Source organism: Mauremys reevesii, linkage group 18 (genome assembly GCF_016161935.1).
Source record: "Mauremys reevesii isolate NIE-2019 linkage group 18, ASM1616193v1, whole genome shotgun sequence".
NCBI lineage: Eukaryota > Metazoa > Chordata > Testudines > Geoemydidae > Mauremys > Mauremys reevesii.
The window spans coordinates 5742056-5767776 of record NC_052640.1 but is presented as its reverse complement, the minus strand read 5'-3'; the positions used below and the strand labels follow the sequence as shown (position 1 = coordinate 5767776).

General features: G+C 49.3%; 1 protein-coding gene across 11 annotated transcripts in view; it reads left to right on the top strand.

Moving 5' to 3' along the window:
- The window catches only part of CUX2 (cut like homeobox 2), a 219000-nt gene that overhangs the window by 139431 nt on the left and 53848 nt on the right, over positions 1 to 25721 (top strand). For 10 of the 11 annotated variants that reach the window (XM_039505543.1, XM_039505552.1, XM_039505547.1 and 7 more), the window contains one exon: positions 21908 to 21986. The exons of the other annotated variant lie outside the window; for it this stretch is intronic. In XM_039505543.1, the coding sequence (XP_039361477.1) occupies positions 21908 to 21986 (79 nt within the window). The remainder of the gene's footprint in view (positions 1 to 21907; positions 21987 to 25721) is intronic. 11 annotated transcript variants of the gene reach the window in all.

The window sequence follows — 25721 nt, the reverse complement described above, 5'->3', positions numbered from 1 at the left end:
GGGCAAAGTCTGACCACTAGAGAAAAGTGCGAAAGGCAGGTAAAGGAAGGACGTTTGCAACAGAGCCACTTTTGAATCTTGGTGAGCTTTTTGTGGCAAACTCCCAGCCATGAATCTGTGCCCGGCAGAGCCGACTAATGCGGAAATGAGAACAGCTGGGAAAAAAACTTCATTTTTTCCCTGCAAGAAATGTTCCTGCAAAGAACCAAGTGTAAAGTGTGGAATGTGCCCTGGGGTATCAGATGGGCCTGTTTAATGCCAGCATGTTTTATGTGCATATTTGGGTGCTGTTTCTGAGTCCCGGGCACGGCAGTAACTGGGGAACGTATGCACATGCTGTTTAATTTCGTTAAGGGAGGGAAGGGCGCAGACTTTGAATTAAATTGATGGAAACATGGCAAGTAATTAACCGATGTCAGAGACAAATCCTGTATGGAATGACAAACCACACAAAAGGGAGAGACAGAGCCTGTATTTGTGCTCTGTGGATCTAATGCCCGTGGCTGCACGTGTACTAGTCAGCGGTAGGTTTGCCTGAGTAAGGACAGCAGGATGAGTCCGGGTGAGAGGGGTATGAGTTGAATGCTAAGGGGCGGGTTACAGTTGCTCTGCGCAGGCGCACTAGAGGGGGAGATGATGCAGGCGTGTCTAAGCAGGCATGACCACGGCCCACCTACCAGCTCACTAGCCCGGCAGTGCTGGGGGGAGTGCCAGCTCTGCCTTTTCATCCCAGGAGCCCATGCCCAGCACGCTGAGCCATCGGGTCTTACAAAGGCATAATCTGCCTCTACAGTGCTCTGGCACCCAGGATGCTCCCCGCTGCCTCCGGGGTGGAACCAGATGGGGGAAATTAAATGTGTGGTGGGTGTTTGAGAAACTAGTTTAATAATATCCCACTGGACCCAATCCCGACTGGTAACACTTCCTGTGGCTTCAGGGGGGACTTGGCCTGCATTGTTCTGTGCACTCTCCTGACCTCACCCAGTGGCTCCATTTGCTTTCTGGTGCCATCTGAGATGAACACACAAGCCAGGGGCTTGATCCTGAGAGTTGCTGAGCACCCACCACTCCCAGTGGCTTGAGTGGGAGCTGAAGATGCTCAGCACCAATTGGGATCAATCCCGAGACGTCTCCCATTTCTTTGGCAGCCCCCATTCTGTTCTTAAAGGCTTATCCCCAACCCCAAATAATGCCCCCCCCAAACGAGCCCAGCTGTGCATTACCCCGGCATGCTGGCTTTCCCCTTTAGAGTTGGTGTGACGGCTCTCCGAATGGCTTTGAGCCCCAGTCATGGTTGTCAGTGTTACCAATGGATGTAATGACAGGCCAGTTCCAATTTTAGGTCTAAGACCTTAGCTCAGAATTTCCTTGGCTTTGTCTTTTTTATCTCCTGACCCGTAATGTTGTCTTTAAAGCACAGCAGTTTTTCTATAGTGGTGCTGGTGAGATTCAAGTCACTTACCAAAAAGTAATTTGCTTGTATATAAAGGACCTTTTACAGCCCAAAGCTTTTCTGGTGGTGTGCTGGCTTTTTGAAGTTAGAAAATCCAGAAGCTCCTTCTCTCTCACCTTATCTCAGAAAAGATGTGGCAGAGGTGGAAGGCGACCCAGGGGATGGCTCATTAAATGATTAAAGGCCTGGAAAGGCTTCTGTATATGGAGAGACAAACAAAAGATAGAGATCGTCTAGTTTGGAGAGGAGTTAGAGCAAAGGGCTATGCTAGAGAGATACAGACTCACAAATGATCGTGAGACGGTATGGCTGGCACTCCTATATACTAGGATAAGGGGCCATTCTAGGAACCACTTTTAAAACTGACAAAAGAAAATACTATTTTACATACTACAGAACTGACCTGTGGAACTCTCTGCCACAAGACAACACTGAGGCCAAGAGCTTAGTGAAATCCAAAAAAAAAAAAAAAAGCTAGACATTTCCCTGGGTAATGAGAATGTCTAGCATTTTTTTTATCCTGTGCAGCGTGGAAGGGATTTAAACTCTCCCACATGAGGGTACAAGCCAACCTTTGGGGATTAGAGACAAAGGTTCTCTATCGGCCGCTTCTTCCAGTAATGGTCCATGAGGGACAATTCCTCCTGGAGGAGCTGGTTCTAGCTTCTGCCAGAGACAAGATCCTGAGCTGGTTGGATCCCCTGTGGCAGTGCCTGTGCTCACTTGCCCTGGTCTGGAATTATTCTAGTTCATGAATCTAACAGGGAGAGGCTCCAGCACACAGAGAGTTAGCGGGAGTTCATTCCTTGGGGGCCATCTGCATTTAGGGGCTGTAATTTCCTGCTGCTTATCCATCCATGGCAGGGACGAGGCCCCATTCCTGGCCACCAAGCAGTGGTGGTTTGGGAGCTCCATGTGTTTTCTCCATGGGCAGGTGATTGAGTGTGGGTTTGAGATGGGGGGCCTGAGGTTTTCCCCTGGGTGCTGGTGCCCCTAGAGCAGGAAATGGCATCATTGGTGGGCCTGTGAAGCCGTGACTGGCCAGGCACGCTCTCCTTGGGGAGTGACGCAGGCGAGCTGGATGGCAGCGTGTCTAGGGGGAGAGGGCTAACGCCCGGGTTATGTACCCAGCCTTCTGCCTCCCATACAGTCAACAGAGTCAAGGTCCCTCTTTGCTGGGAGTTCTGCTTACACAGCTTAACTGTCCATTGGAGCCTGGTGCTGCTGAAGATGTTAGGCCTGGAAGCTTGGACTAAGATGAGGCCTGTAGGGTAGCCACCAGTTCCTACTGTCATGGCCTCACCTGGCTCAGGGCCTAGACATCCCCCACGTGGATCCTCCCCAGGCTTTTCAGGGTTCGAAATCCGGGTCCAAATTCTGCGGCATGGGCCCAGCTCCAACCATTTCTTCCCCTGCGCTGGGGGAACAGTTCTCTTCTCCCATCAGCTCTCAAAAACATTTTTATCTGCAGCATTGTCCATACACCCTTCTCTTCCCCCGCCCTCCACCCATTTCTTCTGTTCCACCAGTCAGAGCCTGCTTCCCTCATCCTCACCCCGGCCCTTACAGGCTTTTAGAAAGTTGGAAAAGAATAAAGCTTCTGCAGTGACCCTGTCTCGCTGGCCATCTAAAATCAATCTGCTCCTCACAGCCTCGTTCACTTCATTCTGAAGCCTTTCATCGCAGATTAGGCGTCAATACAAGATGATTTACAGTTGCCAACTGTCAGTAAATGCACTAAAAAAAATAAAATTAAATCAGTTAAAAACAAAACAAAAAAGTTTACATTGGTGAAAAGGGCAAAATAATCTTGAAATATTTCTTCCCCTTACCGTGCTATAAAAAGAGCCTTTAATGTACTAGAAGAACAGTGCTATCGTGGCTAGGGTACCACTCTGGGATTTGGGAAAGCCAGGTTTAATTCCCAGTTCTGCCACAGCCTTCCTGCATGACCTTGTCCAAGTCACTTAGCCCCCCTGCGGCAGAATACATCACGTGATGCTGTGAGGATAAATACAGGAAAGATTGTGAGGTGCTCAGATATCTCGGTGCTGGGGGCCAGATAAGAGCCTTAGGTAGATAAGAGGTATAATCCAAAATTGCCTCCAAATAATCATTCTCTACTCTAGACTTTATGGCCCCAGCTCTGAAATCAGTTAAGCCCCGGTTCCTGCAGGGATGTGCCTGTATGGATCCATGGCAGGATCAGGGCCCATGTGTGCTGCAGGCTGCGTTTCCTGACCTTTGAAAATGTGTCGTCATCATTTCTGAGTGTCAGGACAAAGCATGAATGTTCTCAGTAAATGTATTACTTGCCAGTTGGCATTCCTGGCTGCGGCAGTGCTCCAGCATTAGAGCTTTGGAATAATGCTTGCAGGTTATAATTTTTCGTATTAATTTTTTCTTACAATATTTATATGGTGCCTTGACTTTGCTGGTCATTTTGTAGACACTGAACAAGAAGTTCCTTGCCCTAGAGAGTTTACAGTCTGTGGGTCTGAGTCTGCAGAAATGTAAGCCCACATGAGTAACTTTACTCACAGGAGTAACCTCATTAAAGTCGATGGGATTACTCACAGGAGTAACGTTACCTCCCCCCACCCCCAATATTTTATAGATTTAGGCCCAAAATGGACACCCCAGATTTGGCTGTTGCAATAAGCCCAGAGTTTCACAGCTGGCTCTGGTGAGCTTCTCTATAATTCCCCCTTAACTCTGGCCACCGTGCCACATAGGGGCGCAGTCCTGCAAGGTGCTGAGCTTTCGGGTTCCAACCCACCAAAGCACCTGCTTATCTTTGAGCATGAGGCTCATCCCAGCGAGGTCCGTGGAGCTATGTGGAGTTACGCCAGCTGAGGATCTGGCCCGATAAATTTTCCCAAGGCATTGGATGAAAAATCGTCTCTCCCGGCACCCCAGTGAACTGATTTCTGAATGGCTCCCAGTGGCACCAGCAATGATCCCTCCCCATTTCCTCTCCTGTGCCGTGAGCCAGTAGCAGCTTTCCCAGCAAATAGCAAAACAGGGGAGTGCAGGTCACCAGACACATTCTCTTCAGCAGTGAACTGCGAGTCAGACGTGGCCAATGGGGCCTGGGCATCAACGTCTTAGCGCTCTTCCCGCCTGACTCTGGTAGTGCCCACCGAGACACCCGCTGATGGCAGTGGGGAACTGTTGCACTCTCGTTTTCTTTGCGGCCGAGAACAGGTGGAACCCCAACCAGTGGTCACTGGGTGCTGTAAAATCTCATCACCATCCCGTTGAGCCAGGGCTAGAGCAGTTTCAAAGAGCATTCGCGGGTCCTGCTGCGCTTGTGCAGGACTCGGGTCTTGCTAAAAAGTCAGCAGCGGGTGTGTGACCCTTGGAAAGGTGTCCCATTAGCATGGCGTGAGGCACCCATCACAGAGCGCTTCATCTATCAGATCGCACCAACCGTGGATCTGTGGCGGTATTTTTCCATCCGATACAAATGGGTGTTTTAAAGAAAAGATATAATCTGCCTAGGCGGTTAGAGTCATGCGTTCGGCTGAAATTCTGGGGCCTGCTCCTCTATGTGCTCTCCCACAGAATCCAGTGGGAGTGAGCTGTGCACACAAAGGACTCGTCGGATTCGTGACCAAGGGGGGTGCCTATTCGTTATTAGAACAGCCACACTGGGTCAAACCAAAGGTCCATCTAGCCCAGTATCCTGTCTTCCGACAGTGGCCAGTGCCAGGTGCCCCAGAGGGAATGAACAGAACAAGTGATCCATCCCCTGTCACCTGTTCCCAGCTTCTGGCAGACAGAGGCTAGGGACACCATCCCTGCTCATCCTGGCTAATAGCCATTGATGGACCTGTCCTCCATGAATGTATCTAGTTCTTTTTTGAACCCTGTTATAGTCTTGGCCTTCACAACATCCTCTGGCAAAGAGTTCCACAGATACTTCAGTAATTGGGGGCCATATATACCTTAAATACTTAGACAACTGTCCAAGACCCTGATCATGTGATGGCTTGGGATCTCCCCTGGGACCTTTGCATAACTGGGGTTTACCTGTATTTTGGGAGTATCCCCTGAGCTGTTGGGCCTGACCATGGACTGCCCCAAATATCTCAGCGAGACTGTTCGGTTTTTCTGCTCTCTCATACAGTGCCTCTCCTTAGAATTCCTCATGTGCCAACGTCTTGGGTTTGGCACTCTAATCAATGAGATTCACCTGATGAGATTTATGGTATTTGAAAATAACCAGGATTCCCATCAAGTAACCAAAGCCAGCAAGACATTAGTGTGATGGGAGGTGGAATCCTTGGAAAAAATTCTAATGAGATTAACATCCTTTGACTTTAATATCAGGAACTTGGCCAAAGCATCATTGAGCTTGTCAGGAAGTATTACAACAAAATTAAGAACCAGCAGCAATTTTCTTTCATTCAGTATCATATGCTTTATAAAGTAAATTATTAATGCTTTTTTTCCCTCTGTTAAAGCAGTTATTTGCAGCGTCTTGGTATATTTCTCATTAGAAATAACATCATCTAAAGAACTGTATTGATTAATTTTTTTCATCTTAGATTCACGAACGTGAACAACATATTTATATGACATTCTCTTTAACTAGAATTCTCCTGCTTTATTTTTATATTATTGATCTTTTTGACGTGAATTGCTTTTTGGCCTCGTGAAAATGTTGTAAGCTTTCTGACTTCAGAGAAATGGACTCCAGCGTGAGCAGCGCTGGAAAGAATGAGAACTCCCATGTCCCAGGGTAATATCCAACATATTTAATGACAGTTAAATGCAGCAGCTCCTTAGTGTGTCTTCGGAGTCTCAGCATTTACAAGCGTTTTAATGGACTGGGTTACAAAGCCTGAGCAATATGTGGAAAATATTTAGAAATGTTTAACCCCCCTTCCCAGCTGCCGGCTCGCAAGGCTGCAGCACGCTAGGGGAAAAGACAGGGACTCTCAGACAATAGGCATGTTCCAGATTTAGCTTTCATCCCAACATTTTGTTTCATTTCGCTCCACTGGGGCTGGCTGTTGGGTAAGGAGCTGTGCTGTGCCTGAGTTCCCGTGGGATCGTCTGATGCCTGTGTGATGACTGGGGAAATGTGTGGCCATTAGTCGCTAACAGGGAAGATATGGCCCGTTGGCAGCTCTTGACCAAAATTGTCTCTGATCCCTGTCCAAGACCTGCCTGTGGGCCTGATCCAAAGGCCACTGAAGGCGATGGGAAGACTGCCACTGACCTCGAAGGGCTTTGGGTCAGATACAGTGTTCTGGCGCCGTGGGCAGAGGTGGGGCACGTGCAGTTTGGTACGCTGCCTACTAAGCCCCCCTGGCCTTCGCCCAGCACTGCAGGTTGGCCCTGGGAAAGCATCTCCCCCTACTCCCTCCTCCTGGAAACCTGCCGCAGCTCGCCAGCCCGGCGCTGCTGCTCCAAAGCACCCTGGGCTTGATGTGAACTCCCAGTTCTGACCAGACACTCTCCCTCCTTCCTCTCCCTTTCCACAGCCCGTGAGTAACTCTCCTGCTTCCTTCTCCTGCCCCTCTTTAGACACGATCCTGTCTGTCCTCCACCAGCATGGCCGCTCCTCTCTAGCGCCTCCTAGCTGGGATCGTCCACAGCCCTAGGCGGCCACGCCTTCCTCTCCCTCCTGGGAGATCCCTGGGGGATCCCTTGCTGCTCTGCTGTGTGCTGCACACTCACCCAGTCCCCTTCCCCGCTCTGTTTTCCAGCAATATTGCCTTGGCTAGGAAACCTGCTCTTGCTTTCAGCACCTCCTGTCTGCAGCTCTCCGCCCCGGGGCCGTGCAATGCTGCAGCTTCCCTGGCTGGGCAGGGGCCTTCCCTGCTTGCAGGGTGCACCTGCCCTCCTCCTTCCAGAGTAGCTGGTGTCTTCTGGCGTCCATGTTGAGTAGATCTCCCGTTCCGAGTCCCAGCTGATCCTGTCTCCCTTTGTCATCTCTCCCCTTGCTCCCCTGTATTTGTCTTTATTTTCTTCCTCTCCATTAGAGACTAGGATGATTACGCCCAGCTCCCCCCAGCCCAGCCATTATAAACCCCCCATCCTGTCGCCCTCGGTCACTCTTGTCCCCGATAGCTTTGACTGGGCCCAAGCCAAGAGTGCTGCCTTCCTTTGCACAGCACCTATTGCTACACTGGCTGCTCTTCCCTTGAATCCCTCAGCTATTGACATTACCATGGAACGTGGGATCAAATGGGCCCCAGTGCTGAATCAGCCCGGATCTGGGGGGGTGGCAGGACAAGCCCCCGCTGAGGAAGTTATGCAAAGCTGAGCTGAAACCTGCCCCACTTAGCAACGTGTCCGTCTCAGCCAGATGTGTCGAGTTACCTGTGTGGCTCTTGTCACCATTGGATCTGAGCATCCAGTCCAGTCACTCCTGGATTGTAACTCCACAGCCCCACGAGGGATGGAAACGTGATCCCCACTCTACACTCGGGGACCTGAGGCACAGGAGGGATCAAGTGGCTGGTTCGACGTCACACAGGAAGTCTGCGGGTGAGCCAGCAATTGGCCCCAAGCCACCTGTGTCCCAGCCCTGGGCTCTACCCCAGTTTTACAGCTCGGAGGGGTTTTGCCCAGGTGCTGTATTGGATCGGTGCAGCAAGATAGGTGGCTACGTTGTGCGGTGTGCTCCTGTGAACTCGTGTGTGTATGTATTTACGCCCCTTTGGGTCCTGTAGTCTTATTTAATGCCACCTTCACCACTTGAGGCCAGTATAGCACAGTATTGCCCAGCAGCGGGTAGGCTTTTCTCTCCTCAAGGCATCTGGCTGGGGAGTATTTTCTAGGAAGCAGCCTAGTTGCTTTAATGATGAACAGCTCCGAGGCACCTGAGTTTCAGTGCGGGTGCCGTGTCATCAGAAGACCTGGGTTCTATCCCTGCTCCTCACTTCATTGCGTGACTTTGGACAAGTCACTTAAGTGCTCTGTGCCTCAGTTTCCCTGTCTGTGTAATGGAGGATGATGACACTGCTCCAGCTTTGTAGAGCACTCTGAGATCCTTGGGTGAAAGATGCTAGACAAGGCCAAATTATTATTTGCTCACCTGGCTGACAAACGCCACCCATTTTAGCATCTGGGGCTGTTGCTCTGTCATTCAGATAGATTTCCCCTGGAGGTTGTTTTATTTCAGCCAGCCATGGGCCTTTGCAGGGGTTTTTTCCTGCTGATTTCATTACCAGTTTCATTGTGGCTGAAAACCAATTACCATCCAACAGTCAGCTCCGTTACAGTCCTTTCTCCAGCCTCTGATCACGCTGCCCTGCTGCCAGTAATTCCTCCACAGTAGTCACTCCACTCTGGTTTTTGCTGCTTGTACTTTGTAAGGGCTACCTGTCCCTGAAAGGAAGCAGCATTAGAAATTGGAGAGGCACCTCTCCTGTCTCCATTTCCTTCAAGAAATGTAGCAGCACTTTTGGGGAGCCATTTTTATGGTGCATAAAGAATTCCCGAGAAGTTTTGGCTTTCTTTTTTCTAAGGAGATAATTTTATTTATGTATTTGCTTGTTTTCTAGGTTAGAAATTCAGGCCTTTGTTCACGGGGTCTGCAAGGAAGGACACAAAACACTCAGAAAGCTTTGTAGGGTTAGGACATCCCATATTTAAAATGGAAATCTGATGAATTGAAGTGATTGTGTATTTGAATTAGATGGGAGTTTAACAAAAACAAGTGTTTTAAATGGAGCAATAAAAAGGTGGAAGAAAAGATCCATGTGCTAACTAAAAAAGCAAAAAGGTTTGAGGCAATCACATGGAGTCGCCAACCAGAACCAGGGAACATTAGGAGCTGCAATTTGGGGTGCTTTTGCAGTACATAACAACTTTATTGAACCAACAGTCTTATGAACAATGTTACATACTCTTGTGCGTCAGTAGATGGCGCTGTTCAGATTGACTGTCTACATACACAACAAGCTGTTTTTGCATAGAACTCTCATAACAAGGGACACCTGATTTGACCTTCTTCATAAATATAGGGGGGGAAAGAAGATAACAAGTCCTCTTCTCTTCCCTGCCCACCTCTAGTCTGTCTTTCTTTATTCTTCTACTGGCCTTCTTTATACATCCCAAAAAAAGAAGAGGAGGCAAAAAAAGAGTGCAAAACTCTGATTTTCTCTCCTTCACAATTTGCATTTAACATTTGGAGACCTCCATTGCCGTGTTCCTAGTCTTAAAAAACATACATCCCTTTGTTTTACTCTGAGGATTTAGATTGAAATAACTGAACTCTCAGCCTAGATTTGATCGCATGTTCAAAATAATAAAACCACCCCGATGCAATTCAGATTCTGCTCCTTTCGAGATGAGACGCTGAGGTGATCACACAATTGGTGGTTAACAAAGTTTTGATACTGGGAAGGATCAACAGAGATAGGAGAGTTTAACCATTTAGCCAGTCAATTATAATAATATTTCTGCTTCCAAATGTTTAAAAAGTTGGCTTCATAAGGTATAATCATGGCACAGAGGCCAGTCTGACAATAGTAATTAATTAGGCTATTATGCATTCTACAGTGATAATTGCTTTGCTGGAAAGTCACCAGCCATGAAAAAGACCCGGCACATAAATGTAATTCATCAATCCGAGTTGTTCCAGCACAGTTGCGTTTTCTCACCTGAAGTCAGGGTACACTGTGGAAGGAAACAAAAAAATAAATTAATGTTACATCGCTATATAATAGCTGAGCGCTTGCCATACCTCGGATCATTGGAGGATTTTGCAGGGGCGAGGGAAAACAGCAGTTAAATGAAGGTTTAGCATCTCAAATGGCCATCTCTGTGATCTTGTGGCTGGCAGCAGGCATTTCAGCTCCTCTCCCATTACTGATTGCAATCAGGAGGGTGGGAAAACCAGCCACTCTGACAGGTTACCGGTGAAACACCACACAAAGGAGCGGGGAGTTTGCATCTGAGTGAAACGTATCCAACTGGCAGCGGATGTTCTGATAGGATTATACCCATGTGGGCAGTGCCTCTTGCAGGCACTGAGACTCGGGTGGGGGAAAGAGATCTCTGAAGAATACAGCGTTGCAAGTTTCTGGGTGGATTTGGACCTTTGTTTTGGAGCATTTGCTGTTTGGGTGGATTTCACCTCTGGGCAGAAGGCCCAGCACCAGGTCTAGGTGCCACTTCAAAATAAGGCATAAGTGGTACCTAAGCCTGGTGCTGGGCCCTCTGCCCAGGGGAAAATTACATCCAGCGAACAGAGAGACATTTGTAAATAATTCCACATCTGATCTGGGATGTGCTCGCGTGTGTGCTTCCTTGTTGCTTCCTCCTTTTTTCCTTGTCTTAATGTGGTGGTGTCGAATTAAAAACAATCTCCTTTTGAAAAGCACATTCCCTGCCTTGGATGATTAACACAAAGTTAAATAAGTAGCTTTCCCCCTTTTGTGCACTTGGTTCACTCTTTGCCCTTCATTCCGCTGGAGCTATGAAAATCCACTGGTCAGTTTCACTTTTTGTTTCTAGTCAGTTTCTCCTCCCTCTCCTGCTCCAAGCATCCTGAAGCAGTGTCTGGGTGGTGGATACCCTGTACTGCAAATGTTGGTATAAATCCGAGCCCAAACCCTTCTATTTTCATTCACCTTTCTTGTTTTTATTGCTTTCACAATTTTTAAAAACCTTTCTTGCTTGCTTTAGGACAAACCCTACATCTTGGATCTAAATTATCACTTGACTAGGTATCAAAACCCAAAATATTTTAAACGGGCTGGGGAAGGAAATCGAACCCAGCCACTCACATAATACAAAATGTCTCTATACTGTGATATATTTTTCACACGATAAAGTGATTTGAAATTAGATCCGATGGGCCACTTTCCACCCTGCTGTAAGAAGGGCATAACTGATTAACTAAATGGAGTGGCACAGGCATATATCAGGGCTGAATTAGACTGTACTTCTCTCCCCATCCACACAAGCATTCTTGCTGTCTTTTCACCTGGTGAAGGACAGCCAGCCACATTATGCCATTGGGTTTTATGCAGAACTCCCTGCCGGTTTCAAAGGGGAATCTTATTTAAAAGCCAGCTGTATTCTATAGGTCAGTACCACTCGTGTGGGTGGAAGAGTTCCTTGTGGAAACTCAGACTTCGGTGCGGTTCAGCCCAAGCTATTGACCCATGTAGGAAGGGAGTCTTGGACAGGATAGTGCCCTTTATGTAAAACTCAGCCCGAGGGGCAGCCTTGAAAAAGGAAGAGTGATCTGATTAGTCAGGGTTGGTTGATTAGTCACAAACTGCTCTGTTTCGATTACAGTATGACATTTCACTTTTTTTTTAGAACTCAGGTAAAATACCATCCTCCAGCCCGTCCCAGCAAATGTAATATTTAATCCCCAGCACTGGCCTGGCAGAGCTGTGTCAGGCAATTAAACAGCCTCTGTGGGTCCTCACTCACTTGACGACAAGTGCTCCTTACGCTCTTGCTAAGGTGGGCGGTAGGGTTCTCAAATGGAATCGGGGCTGTGCAGATAAAATCAGAGAGAATTTCTTCCCTGTTGGGTGCATCGCCGCGAGTGGGGTTTTCATAAGTGCTCAGTGTTGGTCTAGCTTTGCGCCCAGTGGGAATTTACCACTGACTCAATTGAGAGCAGAGTAAGGCCAATGATGAGAGTGTTTGAAAATCAAATCCTAATAGAGGGCCTGATCTTGCTCCCATTTAAATTAATGGCAAAACTTCTGTTGACTTAACTGGGAGCAGGAACAAACCCCAGATGACCAAACTTCCACCCCATCCCAGAGCAGTGGAGCTAAATGTTCGTAAGTAACCAGGAAGTTAGTGTTTCATATTTTGTGGCATTGAGAAACTAGAAGAATTGTCCACACTCAGCCATGGGCCTGATCCAATGTGCAGTGAAGTTTGATGGGTGCTGGAGGTAGGTTTCACTTTCTGGTTGTGATGTATAAGCCATGTCATCTTCCACTGGGGTTTATGGTACCACAGGGAAATATTCAACTCTAAAACTTTCACTGAGTTTTTTTTTTTCAATCATAAAAACAATTCAGTTCTGGGTTTGTAAAAGCTGTTTTGTTTAAAAAAAAAAAAAAAACCCTAGGCCAAAAAACTCAACACCTTCCCTTGAAGGCTTTTTCAGTGTATTTCATTTGCTGATCCTCAAAACGAATAGTTCCTAGCAATGTATTTTCTAGAGTAGTTTAAGGTGGCCCACTGCAGGAGGGAAAAATACACTTGGAGTGTCTCCAGAATGATTTTATTCTCTCCTTAAAAACTCAAGCGATTGGCTGATATTTAGGCGGATTATCTCTATCCGGAAAAGGTCATTTAAATTTTTTTTAGCTGACATTTCCTGAAAGAGCAGAGCCAACTACTGGCTGAAAATACTAAAACGAGAGTAGCGTGTCTGAGCGCACCTGTCACATCATTCCGGTGTCTTTCACCAGGGCGCTCTCAGCTCCTGCTTTAATCCTTTGTAAAAGTACCTTTCCGTAAAATGGGACTGAATTGGTGTCCTCTCCATGTGGCTCTTTAGCCATGCATGTGATGTTTCCTGTATCCCATGGTTTAGTCTGAGGACTGCAAAGGAGCTATATGCAGACTGCTGTCCCTCAGCAGCTTCATGAACGTCGGTGAAATGGGCACCTCACTGATCACATTATCTCCATTGCGGGCTGTGTCTCGTGAGTCCCGTTCAGCTCGGGGCTTCCCTCTGGTGGGAGCTGGCCTTGGCTGGGCACAGCCCTGCTTCAGTGCTGGGGAGAGGCTCAGGCATAAAAGTCAGACTGGCGTGATGATCACCCTGCTGCTGATTAAACTGCTCACCTTTGAAAAGAGTCACTCTTGGGTTTCCGTTGCTTTGTGGCAACCTTAGCCTCCCTGTGCCCTCCAGGGAAAGATTGCAATAGGGTTGGAATCAAGAGGGTTCTATAAAATGTAACAAGCTTCCATAGAGACGATCGCAAAACCTATGAGATGAAATCCCGACCCACTGAAGTCAACAGCAAAACTCCCATGCAGCATTTCACTCATCAAATTTAAGCCAATGATGTCCTTTCTGTGGATTGTTGGAACCAGCCCTGTGGAATTCTGTAACAAGGAAAGAATTCTCGGTTAATTTTGGTGGGAAGCTTTCTAGCCCTATAGAAAGGCTCGCCTTTCTTACTGTTGGCCTTTTTCATAAGGGTTAAGGTTTAAGCCTTTTGTATATTTCTAAGGTGATTAATCTCAGATAATACATTGATAAATTGATTTGAAAGTTTAAAGGGCTTTGAAGATGAAAAGCGTTGTAGAAACACTAATGTTAATATTATTTATTACTGTGTTTTAACAAAGGCAGTTCAGTGCTTCAGAACGCCTGCTGTGGTAATATTTAGCATTTGAGATCTTTGCCTGAGCATGTCCATTTACTCTCTTAATTCTGCTTGTCACCCTACCCCTTGCTTTTACCTTCCTGTCCCAGGCAGGCAGATTGTCTAGTGCATAAGGCGTGACAGGACTCAGGATCTGTGGCTTTAATACTCAGCTGAGCTACCGACTTCCTGTGTGATCTTTGCCAGGCTGTATTATCTACCCTGGGCCTTGGTTCCAGTCTCTGTAATGGGGAGGGATTCTGCCCTCCTTCACAGGGAGGCTGTGGGGATAAAATCCCCTAGTGACTCTGAAGTTGCTCAAATATCATAGTGAAGAGGGCTATATAAAGTTCCTCTTAAAAAAACCCCAAAACTTCTATTACCCTTTTAGTCTTTAACTGCACGTGTTTGTGTGTGTGCACGCAGAGGTGCACGTGTGTGTACTTAATGATTTTGTTCTTTCATAGAAAAAAGAAAAGTTCAGTACTGGAAGTATGACCCTCTACTGTGTGTGAATTTTAACATGTCTTTTACACAGAATTACATACTTTGGGGTTCTGACTAGAATGAACACTTGTCTGGTTTCCATTTGAATATTACAGATTTTATGAAACCCCAAAACCTTTTTAAAATGGGGGAAAAAGTTAAAGCCCCTTGAGCTCTTGACTGAGAGAGATCTCAGTGATTTCTGTAAGCAGGGAGGCAGAGTTAGCCACATGTTGCAGAGGGGGAGATTGAGGCACAGAGGAAAGAAATGATTTGCTCAGTGAGTCAATGGTAGAGCTGGGACCAGAACACAGATCTCCTGAATCCCCGTCCAGCCACACTGGGCCCGCTTGACAAACCTAAAACCCAAGGAGAATACTGGATTCTGTACAATATCTGCTCTTTGCTAATTCATTGCTCCATAGGATGAGTTTATGGCGCTTTTTGCACAAGTTGTAGAGTCAACACTCAGCCCCAGTGATACTGAGGCGATGCTTTTATAAAGGGAAAATTGGGCTGCCATAACACTTCCAATAAAAGTCAACACCGATGATTGTTTCCCCTCCAGTGAGATCCCTCTACCTGTTTGAAATGGAAAGTTCTGTGTCACTGACATGGGTCATAAGGTTGAAATGTGGGTGCTCCAAGCTTAGGCACCGATGTTCATTGAGACATCAGGATAAGTGGCCAGTTTTCCACTTCAGCTGCATGTGCTCAGCACCTTTGCTAAGCAGGCCACTTCTCGTGAGTGGCTAGGACCCAACCTGTGCCCACCGAAATTCATGGAATCTTTCCATTGACTTCAGTAGATGCCTTCGGGCCCTTAGTATGTATTTAGGTGGCTAATTGTAGGCATCCAAGTTTGAAAATGTTGACCTTGAGCCATCGTGCCCTTTTGTTGTGCTAGCGATTGCTAATGAGTGTCAGTAACCCAGTTCTCTGGTTCTTGGCTGATAAAACAACTGCACTAGAACGGTGAGTCTCCAGGAAGGCAAAGGCTGCGTTCATCGTAACGTGCAGGCTAGAGATGGAAAAGGGCTCCATAGGGATATTGTATTCCAGTGCAGAAGCATTGCAGTAGCCTCTCCTGCTGTAAAAAGGAGGAGCCTTAAATCGGCTTCTACAACCACCTAGAGATGATGTGCAGCTGGGTAGTGCAGAAAACAGAACTTCGTCCAGTTAAATTGCACACAAAGCTCGGCTAGTTTTCCGCTTGTGTTACTGGCCTATTGCCACTGTGTTTGTGGTGTTCTTTCAAACCCCCTGAAGCCGAATTTGTTTGTGAAATGCTAAAGAAAGCCCCCAAATTTTGAAGATGCTGGAAGCACTAGAATGAGAAAGTGAGTCTGTGTATTAGATGCTAAAAAAAGCCACGGCTTATGCAATTTTAACAATAGAAAAATGATCTTTGTGCTCTAGTGACTGTGAGCATGGAGGGGGGGACGTGGTTTGCTCAGGTGGCTGGTGAATTACAAATGAGTGGTTTGCTTTTGTTTTGAATGACAAGCAATTTAAATTCACTCTTGTGTGGAGGTTGGAAGCTTTTCTAGCAATGGGAAGACTTCCCCCCCCCCCCCAAAAAAAACCCAAACAAACAAACAAAAAAACCTCTCACCCCTTTAGATTGGTGAGATTGCGGAGCTGTCACTGTGCTGTGGCTGGAAGTTAGGACTTTGTTTGATAATTATCAAATCCGTGATCGGTGTAACTGATGATTACGCCATTGCTCATACCACTTCTGCCAGTTGGGACCAGTTCAGTTGCAGCTTCAAACAGGACCTGGTTCTCTTTCTAGAGGCGCACAAGACCACTGCTCTTCCTTGGGTGGAAGATGATTATTAATACAGACAAGCTGCTTGTTGCCTTATTATTAGCTCTGAAGTTACTGCGAATGTTAGAGTACAATGGATCTGATGGGTTTTACACTGAGATCAGCCTGGCTTCCTGGTGAGATTTCAGGGTAACTCTTTCTGAGGATAAATTAACACAGAGCAATGTTTTTTGATCCTTGACCTTTTCTGGAATAAACCAAATTCCGTTACAATAGTGCGGTTGGTCCAGGGGCTTTATCAGAACCCTGAGCACTTACGCAATCAGTGCTCTACACTTTCAGAGCACGGGCTGAACATCCAATAGTGAATCTGCCCAGTGCCCCCATGAGGCACCGGGAGGTCGAAGCCGAAGTTTTCGAATGTGGCTGTCTAAAGTCAGACAACGAAATCCACGGTTAGGTGCTGAGCTGGGACATGGGAGATCATGAGCCCGTTCCAAGCTTTGGTGCAGACTTCCTGGGGGCCTTGGCAAGTCACCGCGGCCTCAGTTCAGCAAAGCCCTTCAGAATGGGCTTAAGGCCCAGACCCCAGCAAGGAGTCTAGGCTCCTGTCTTCCAGGAAGCTAGGATTCCAAATCCCTTCGTGAATCTGGCCCTAAGGATCTAACCTCTCTGTGCCGCCGTCTTCCCCATAAATGAAACGGGAGTAATAATACTTTACTCGAGGATAAATGCTTTAATATCAGTGAGGCTCTCGGGTACTCCTGCAGTGAGCACCCGAGAGAGCCCTGTACGCTACAGCTCAATCCGTGCGTTCTGGTGTTATCAGAAGGGCTAAGTACCCTGGGCCACTTCCTTTTACTTGCCTACCTGCCTCTTAAATCTGATGTTCGCGGCCCAGAAACTGGCCCCAGGCCTTGCCGGCCAGTCAGTGGAGGAAAGAGAATTAGAACCCTGCAATTCCAGGCTCCCAGCCTGGTTCTCAGCTCGCTACACCAGGCAGCCTGCAATGACTTGGTGCTTCAGCACCCTCCGCTGGAGTATGTGGCTAGACAAACGCCGCGGTGTATGTGGCTCACTCGCCGCGGTGGTTTCAGCCTTTTCCCCTAACTTTTGTTATGAATTCAGGGCCTGCTCCCACAAGTGACAGCACGTGGGCGGATTGCCATGGCTACTCAGTGCCCCAGCAAGGTCAGGGGGGTTGCCTGGAGGCTCAGCTGGATGCTGCTCCTGGCAGGAGCAGAGACTTAGCGCTAGTGAAAGTGTCAGGTGATCGTTGATTATCCAATTCCAAGCAGGGCTGATGCAAACTTCCTCCCCACAGCCTTCAGAGACCGGCTCAGTCTTTAGGCTCTGTGCTGAGACGCCTCAATTCAGTCTCGTGCTTGGAGCGAAATCCATGCGGTAGCACAGAGATGCTCTTTGGAAGGGGATATTTGCATATTTGCATGTCCCTGGTTCCCTAATTTTAACCTCTTTTCCCCCCGGTCTATCCAAGCGCTGGAAGGCGACGGATCATGCTCTCCGGCATCAGCAAATCCATCAGGGATGAATGTGAAAGTTCTGAACAAAGTCACTTTGATCCAGATTCTCCAGGCTATTTGGGCACCTAACTCCCACTGATTTTGATGGAAGTTAGGCACCTAAAAACCTTTAGACGGCCAGGACCTTAGTGAACAAAGAGCTCTGCCGTCAGGTGGGAGCGGGTGGGAAAAACTCCCAGGATTGTGTAGGCAAATGCTGAAAAATTAACTGGAGTAAAAGATTCATGCTCATCAATGTTGAATGGGGATATTGTGGCAGTACTAATGTATTGGTCTGGTAATAGCCATGCAACGCAGCGGAGCTTAGTTACTTCTGAATTGCGCAGTGGGCGTCTGGCTGCAGCCCCTCTGGGAGGTTGCACACCCTGATGGGAAGGCCCCTGGGTTTGCGAGGACTAAAAGAAAAGGGGGGGGGAACTGGGGTCTCAGCCATCCCACCCTGACCTGAAGATGTCAGCGTGGCCAAGGCTTTTCAGGGTGTGTGTTGTTGGACCCAGCTCAGCAACCTGCCATTTAAATAAAAGGTGAAATTCTTATTTCTTATTTAAGCTCCAGCATTAAATTATAATTTTCATTTACTCAAAGTGCATCAATGATTTATCTTGGCGTGACATTACTGTAGTGTTAGGAATTTAGCCAAAGGCAAAGGACGCGGGGTGTGGATCCTGTACCCAGCGTAAGCTAGTTACTTCGTTTAATTCCATGGATCCTTTTGACAACCTCCTCACTGCCATGTGGGCACCTGGGAACTCCTGCCCTCCAGGGGACAGCAGAGATGTATGGGGAGTAAATGGGACAGAGGCTACAGAACCACAGCCAGATAAACTTGTTCTGACCTCCTGACATTTCTCTGCCTGCTAACGCTGTTGTGGTCGTTGTTATATTTATATTACAGTAGCGCTCAGAGTTGCAATCTGTGGTGAGGCTCTATTGCCCTTGGCACTGGACAGACTAATAGTCAGAGATGGTCCTGCCCCTGTCTACAATCCAAATAGACGGACAAGCAATGGCTGTATTGTCATCGTTCCTGTCTTGCAGTTGGGTAAACAGGCACAGAAAGAAGAAGTGACTTGACCAAGGTCACACAGTGAGTCTGTAGCAGAGCCAGAGGTTGACTCCAGGTCTCTCGAATCCCTGTGCGGTATTGTACCTTAACTGCAAAGCTGTGTTTCCTGTCTTGCTCATGTCTGCTCTCTGTGGGGCTCCCCCTGAGCCGTCTCTTGGGTTTCTGGGTTCCAAATTAAAATAACTGCCCAGTGCGTGGAAGGCCCAGGTCTCACGAGGGGACATAATGTAACAGACAACTCCTGGGAATGGAAGCACAGCTGCTTGCATCTGGCAGGATTTCAGGGCCATGGAGAAGGGTTTGGTAAACGCCTTGCGACTGGCTAGTCGTATCTTTCTCTTCCTTAACAGCCGGGTGTTTCTCCTCCCGAAGGAGAGGGACGGATTCATGCACAGAGGCAGTGTGCTGCTTCGTAACGCTGACCGTGAAACATGTAATGAAGCGAGGTGAGCGCGCTGGCTGGCCTCTGTTCGTCCTCTGGCCTCGCTGCCAGCTCACGTCGGCAGGGCTGGCTAGCCTGGGGGCTGGTGGAGTCGTTTCTGCAGACCACGCTTCGGGGGCCCCACGTGTGTGACGTGGTGGGGGTAAGGAATATGCTCCAGAGTCAGGGTTAGCACTAAGCCACCTTCAGGTAGAAGCAAATAAAGCCAATTGAGCTGCATAATTTGCTGGTCCAGTGGATACGGCACTGGACCGGGAGTCGGGAAGCCTGGCTTCTCTTCTTGGTTCTGCCACTGACTCATTGTGTGTCCTTGGACAGCTCCCCTGAGCGCTCTCTGCCTCAGGCTCCCTATCCGTAGCAAGGGAGTAACGATACTGATCTTCTCTTGCAGAGCACCGTGAGACCTGCCGCTGAACAGTGCTGGATAGCAGCTGACTATGAGTCTGTCTTTCTGCTAGGGCTGGAATGGTCTCCACTGACACGGTGCTTAGTGTTACGGCTGGCATGGCGCATTAGCACAGGGCTTAGGGTTGCTCGCACCAGATCACTGCTGCGATTCCTACCAGAGAGCTACAAGAGTCTCTCTTCTGGGCTCATCTTGGGGCTGAGGCATATGGCTCTGAGCTAGACGTGGGGGGGGGAGGGGGTTTCTGCTCACGCTCACCGAAGAGTTGAGAAGGAGGCTAGCCCACATCTCTGGCTGATAATTAGCTGAGTTTCCTGATCGCTTGGGGTTGAGTGGCAGCTGGGAAGCTGAAATGCGCTACCCGTCCCCAGTGAAATTTCACTGACAGCTTTCCCTAGGGTGAGGCATTAGAGGGAGGAACTAACAGGTTGGCTTTGCTTGGAGATGCCTGGTGTTGATGTCCCACCAGGTTCTTCTAAGTGGGGTTCTTTGTGCCGTTACCGCTGCAGCGAAGGTGCCTGCGTGGGGAGCCGGGTAGGTACCAGCGAGAGTTTGCGTCTTTCATAACACAAGAACCTGGGGTCAGCCAGTGAAATGAATAGGCAGCGGGTATAAAACAAACAAAAGGAAGTACTTCGTCACACAGTGCCCTGTTAACCTGTGGAACTCCTTGCCAAGGGATGTTGTGAAGGCCAAAACTATAATTTTGGTTTTTAAAAGAATGAGCTAAGTTCATGGAGGTGCATCAGTGGCTATTAGCCAAGATGGTCAGGGATGCGATTCTGTGCTTTGAGTGTCCCTAGCCTCTGATTACTTGAAAGTCCCGTTCCCTCCAGCTATCAGAGAGCAAAGACCAACCCCAACTGGAGGGATGTGCTGAGCACTGACACGTGGCGAGGCCATCTTCCGAGGCAGGCAGTTGCTCTGATGGATGGAAGAGGGATCTGAAAGCAGGGGAGACATTGGGTCTGTTCCCAAATGTGCCAGCTCCCAGCGTGACTTCATGCAAAGTGTGTGCCCCCTCTGTGTATCTACGTAGACAGCCCCAGCACCTCCCAAATGTTAATGCTTTAACCTCACAGCACCCCAGGGGGCAGGGCAGGGCTGTTCTCCCCATTATGCAGTTGAGGAGCCAAGGCACAGATATTCAGAGGTAGTTAGGCTCCTAACTTCCATTGATTTCAATGGAGCCTTAATTCCTCCCAGGATCTGGGCCAGAGAGGCTAAGTGACTTGCCTGTGGTCTCAGGGGAAGTCTGTGGCAGAGCCTGTTCCCCACTTTCCTATCTGTACTACAGGGATAACAACAGTTCAGTTAAATGTTCTCCCGCATTTGATGAAAGGGGCTGGACACATATCAAGTGGCATTATTCTTCATTCTGATGAGCCCGTATCCCCAGGCTTTTTATAAAGTGCCCAGAAGGCCCGTCCCTGGAAATATCACTTCCAGTGTTCCTGTGCGAATATGCCAGTCCCATTTCCAACTCTGGTCAACTAGACAAACCACGTAATAGAACTAGACCTTGCGAAGAGCTCAGCAGAGGGGCAGCTCGTGTGGACGTGGCTGCATCTTCGGGGTTTCCATTAAATAAGAAAGTTAGAGGATCGTGGGAGTTGGCAAAACGTATAAAGGCGAAAAGCAAACAAGCTGGTGGAACAGGTTTGTGTGCTGTAAACTGACCTACAGGACCTGGGAAATACACCCCAGGTTCTCCCTGTCGCTGTGGAATCTAAACACTGCACAGGTCAGCTAGGTCAGCAACGCAAGAGCCGTTGTAAGCTTCGTGGAATCTTTTTCTCTTGGCACTTCTCTGTCAGAAGGACCTCGGTTTGGAGTTCAGTTCCTTCCCCCACCCCAGCTCCCTGTGAGACCCCTGTAGTTATGGTGGAAACAACTTGAACAAAGAGGGTCCTGCAGCGTGCCCTAGAGGCGCTCCGACCCTGGGCTGCTCTGTTATGATCTTAAAGTCAGCGGTGACCTCCGCTAAAAATAATTCCTAGCGTGCGCCAGAGAAACCCCAGCCATCGTAACTTCTGATCAGAAGCGGCACCAAGCAATAAAACAGAGGGTCAGAGGCTGTTAAGTGTTATGGTTTTGTTTACTGGTTCGAGAACAGACCCAGCCGCTTGGCAGTGAATGGCGCTGCCCAGCCCCCGCGGGGTGAGGCCAATGTAGGTGGGAATTTATTAACGCTTCGCAGCAGGGCACGGATTCTGGTCTCAGTTACGCTCGTGCCAATCTGGAGCATCCCTGCTGCAATCTAGGCATGTGGCAGGGAGATCTGCCTGTGGCTTAGATGGGAGTGACTCCAGATTCATGCCGGCCTCGCTGAGCCCAGCGCCTGGCCTTCACGGGTTTCTTCTCTTCTTTGAAGCCCTGGTTTCACATTTCCTCACCTCGGATTTTTATTTTCCCTCAGGTGATTGCACTTAGTAAAAGAAGCAAGGAGGCTGAGACGGCTTTCCTCAGTGTTTACAAGCAATTAATTGGAGCACCAGGTAAGGAATGCTTTGGCTACTTAGCTGAATAATTAATGTTGCGAACAGACCGCCAAGCGGCCATTACAAGCCAGGATTGCTGTGTCTGCCGCATGCCCCGGCATCATTGCCCTGTCCTGGTGCTCGGGGCTTTCTGCAGCTCCATCTCTCCCGTTATCCATCCCTCCAATTGCCCAGAATCGGGTCTCATTCCAGTGTCCTTTGGGCCACGGCTCTGCATCCTCAGTGTTGCTCTCCCTGCGTCGCAGCCGGGATGGTGGCCACTGATTTTCCCGTGTTATTTTTGAGATCCGAGCGAGCGGAACAGACAAGTGGGAACATCTTTTGCCATCCTTGTATTTCGGTGTGTGAGCCAAATGCATCTTGACGTTAGAAAAGGAATACATTTGCTCAAGCCTTGTAATAACACTGCTCCTATCCCCTGTTGTGTTTTCGACGGTAAGTTAACTACAATGACTGAGCTCCTTTTACAGCCCAGCTCCCCACAAGGACATGTAGGGGGTTTAAACACGCACAGGGACATCAACCAAACCCTACACCTAGCGCTGTTCATGCCCATCCATGTGTTTGTCTGAGCCCTTTTGAAAGGAGAGCCAGTCAAGGGTGACCCCAAGGTTAACATACAGTAACTAGGCATCCTGAGCCTAGAATGAACCGTCAGCCCCTCCGTGCCCAGTAATAACAGTGCTTTCTAGCACAGGGTCTCACAGCCCTGTGCAAATGGTCTTCCCGCAGCAAATCCTGCTTGTTGGCTCCCCTTGGATAACTGGTGAGGGTTTGACGGGCAAGTAAAATAATGTTGGTTTTTTCATTCTCATCTCAGTGGTAAGGGTGGGTGAGAAGATTTGGTGCCTGGGCTGGTAAATGTTCACAACTGGTTTAGCAAGACTGTGTTGTCTCCATCTCATAGATGGGGAAACTGAGGCATGGAAAAGTTAAGCGACTTGGTGACGTCCAGCAGCAGAGCTGGGCCTGGCACCCTGGTTCTCGGCCAACCAGCAGTCAGCTCTGCCTCCTGTCAGATTTGTGTGTGGAGCAAAGCAGTGTGGTGCAGTGGTTTGGGTGCTGGACTAGCATTCAGGGGTCCTGGGTTCTAACCCTGCTTCTGCCTCGTTGGCTGCGTGAGCTTATCAAGTCTCTGTGTCCCTAGAAACGGGGCTGGCTGCTGCCCAGGACCCTGAGGCCAAAACCAGCTCCCACCTCTAGTCCTTGGCATGGGCGAGCAGCGGACCCATGCTGCTGCTCTCGGAGCGCCCTCGGGGAAGGGACTAGGAGCTCTGCGTAGTGTGGCCTTTCCACACGCTCGCCTGGCTCTGACCCCCCAGCGATGGGTTTGGTGCCTGGCCCTGCGTAGAGGGATTGAGCAGTAACTGCTAACAGAGAGCCCCACGTGTCGTACCAGGGGCTCTTGCTTTGCGCTAACCTCGCCCGTGCAGCGCCTGGCAGGAAGACGTCTCCTGGTAGCGAAGAACCAGTCGGAGGATGAAGAGTCGTGAGGTGCAGGAGGGCTCCGGCAGGGGCACTAACTCATCGGGCAGACATGGAGGAATAATAAAATGTTTTAATGATTTCTTTGGGGAATTCGGGAGACACATTCCTGTCCTCATTAAATTTTATCCTGCGACACGAGAACCAAATGTCAGAGCCCGGATCTATTCGCTCGTCCTCGCTGCGCAGACCCCACCTCGGCGCGGGCGCTCACTCCTGTAATTTTAGCCCTCTCGACGCTTTCCTTGACAGGCAGATTCTTTGTAGACTACTTTCGAAGCGACACACAAGTCCTGATTCAACGTTTTTGTTTTGAATGGCTGCTGTCAACACGGCTCCCCGGCGGAGGTTGATTGCTCAGCGAGTATTTTGAGAAGTGAGCGGGGCTGTGTGGCTGCAATTACGAAAGAAGATCGTAAATCTTTTCAATATTGTTCACACAGATGTGGCATGAAGTAAGGGGGGGGGAGCAGTAAAATGTGTTAAAAGCATAATTAATGTCATTGTTGCCGAGGAAGATTTGATTTAAGCCTCCCTTTGACTTGTGTAGCAGGGGCGGCTGATTTCTGTCTCGCGTTGGGCAAACCCACGAGGCGCAGACCCGGGCTGGAGGGAAGGGGCTTGTTAGCGGAGAAGCAGCTGAGCACATGGGCTGAAGAAGAGGGAGATGCAGGGGGAACAGGGCGGGTTGTCTCCATTGAGGATTTGCCTCCGTTTCAGCCAGCAGTGTAGCTGTGCTGGTGCAGCCCATGGTGCAGACAGGAACAGCCACTGTTTGTACTGGCCAAGCTGATGCCCATTTCCAGCAGGGCATCCTTTGTCAGTGCAAACAGCGGCTGTGCCTGTCTACACTGATGGCTGAAATTGGAGCAAATCCCTGGTGTAGACAAGGCCTGGGATGACCAGATGTTCTGATTTTATAGGGACAGTCCCGATATCCAGGGCTCTGTCTTACCCCCCCACCCCCGTCCCGATTTTTCACACTTGCTGTCTGGTCACCCTAACAAGGCCTGGAGCTATATCCTCTGTCTGTCTAGCTAACTCTAGCTGTAGCTTCTCCGCTGTAACCCCCGAGTGTAGACGCAGCCTACAGCGATGGAAGGGCTTTTTCCGTTGCTGTAGGTATCCGCCTCCTCAACAACAGGAGTGAGGCTGATGGGAGAATTCTTAGGTCAGCAGGACTACGGCACTTGGGTTGTGAATTTTTCACACCCCTGAGCGCTGTAACTGTGTCAGCCTAAGTGCGGCTCAGACCTTAGTCCCAAATCCTTCCCCTTCCTCTTGTCCAAAAAGGCTTCGCTGTGCAGGGGGTGGTACCGTCTAGCTCTGCAGGGACTGCCTGGGGGCATGTGCGGGATGGAGCAGGGGTGGTGGATCTGCCACCGGGTGGCTCCCCCAGCCATTGGCCCCTGCACAATGGCCCCAGGCAGTACCAGGTGTCTGGAAAAAGCAACAGTGAGTCCTGTGGCACCTTTAAGACTAACAGATGTATTGGAGCATGAGCATTTGTGAGTGAATACTCACTTCGTCAGACGCATGCCAAGTGGGTATTCACCCACGAAAGCTCATGCTCCAATACATCTGTTAGTCTATAAGGTGCCACAGGACTCTGTTGCTTTTTAAAGATCCAGACTAACACGGCTCCCCCACTGATACAGGTGTCTGGAGGCTCCCCCACCCCTGAATCTGAAGCAGGCTCAGCCCCTGCTCCTGCCTGGATATGGGGGGGGGGCGGGTACTACGCAGGCCCCAAGGCAGGAGTAGTAGCTGCCATCGCTTTGCGGTGACCTTGTGAGCCGGAGAAATTCCTTCCCTCACCACGTGGCCACTGAGTGACGGGCTGGGCACTAGGAGGAGCATTTCCCCCTGGGAGGATGCTGCCGCTTTCCCAAGGGGCACCCAGGGGCTAAGGAATGTAACTAGCCCTCCCCTCTCCCCCAGTGTGGGGCTGTGCGCTCAGCAGGGCCGCGACCAGGGTCTCGGAGGGGTTCCGTGCACCTCCCCTGACCCGATTCGCTGTGTCACTCACACTAGTGCCAGACGGCATAGGGAGACATGCTGTTCACTTTCCACAGCAACGCCACGTGACAGGCCTCCGCGTGCGTGCGGGGGGCTGAAAGCGAGCTGGTGGGCTTGGCCGGCCCTGCTAGTGAGCTGCTCGTGGAACCAGCCCGGAGAGAGCCCTGCCGATGGGAGAGCGGGAAATGGGACATGCCCTGCCAGAGTCAGCCAGTAGAGGCGGGGGAG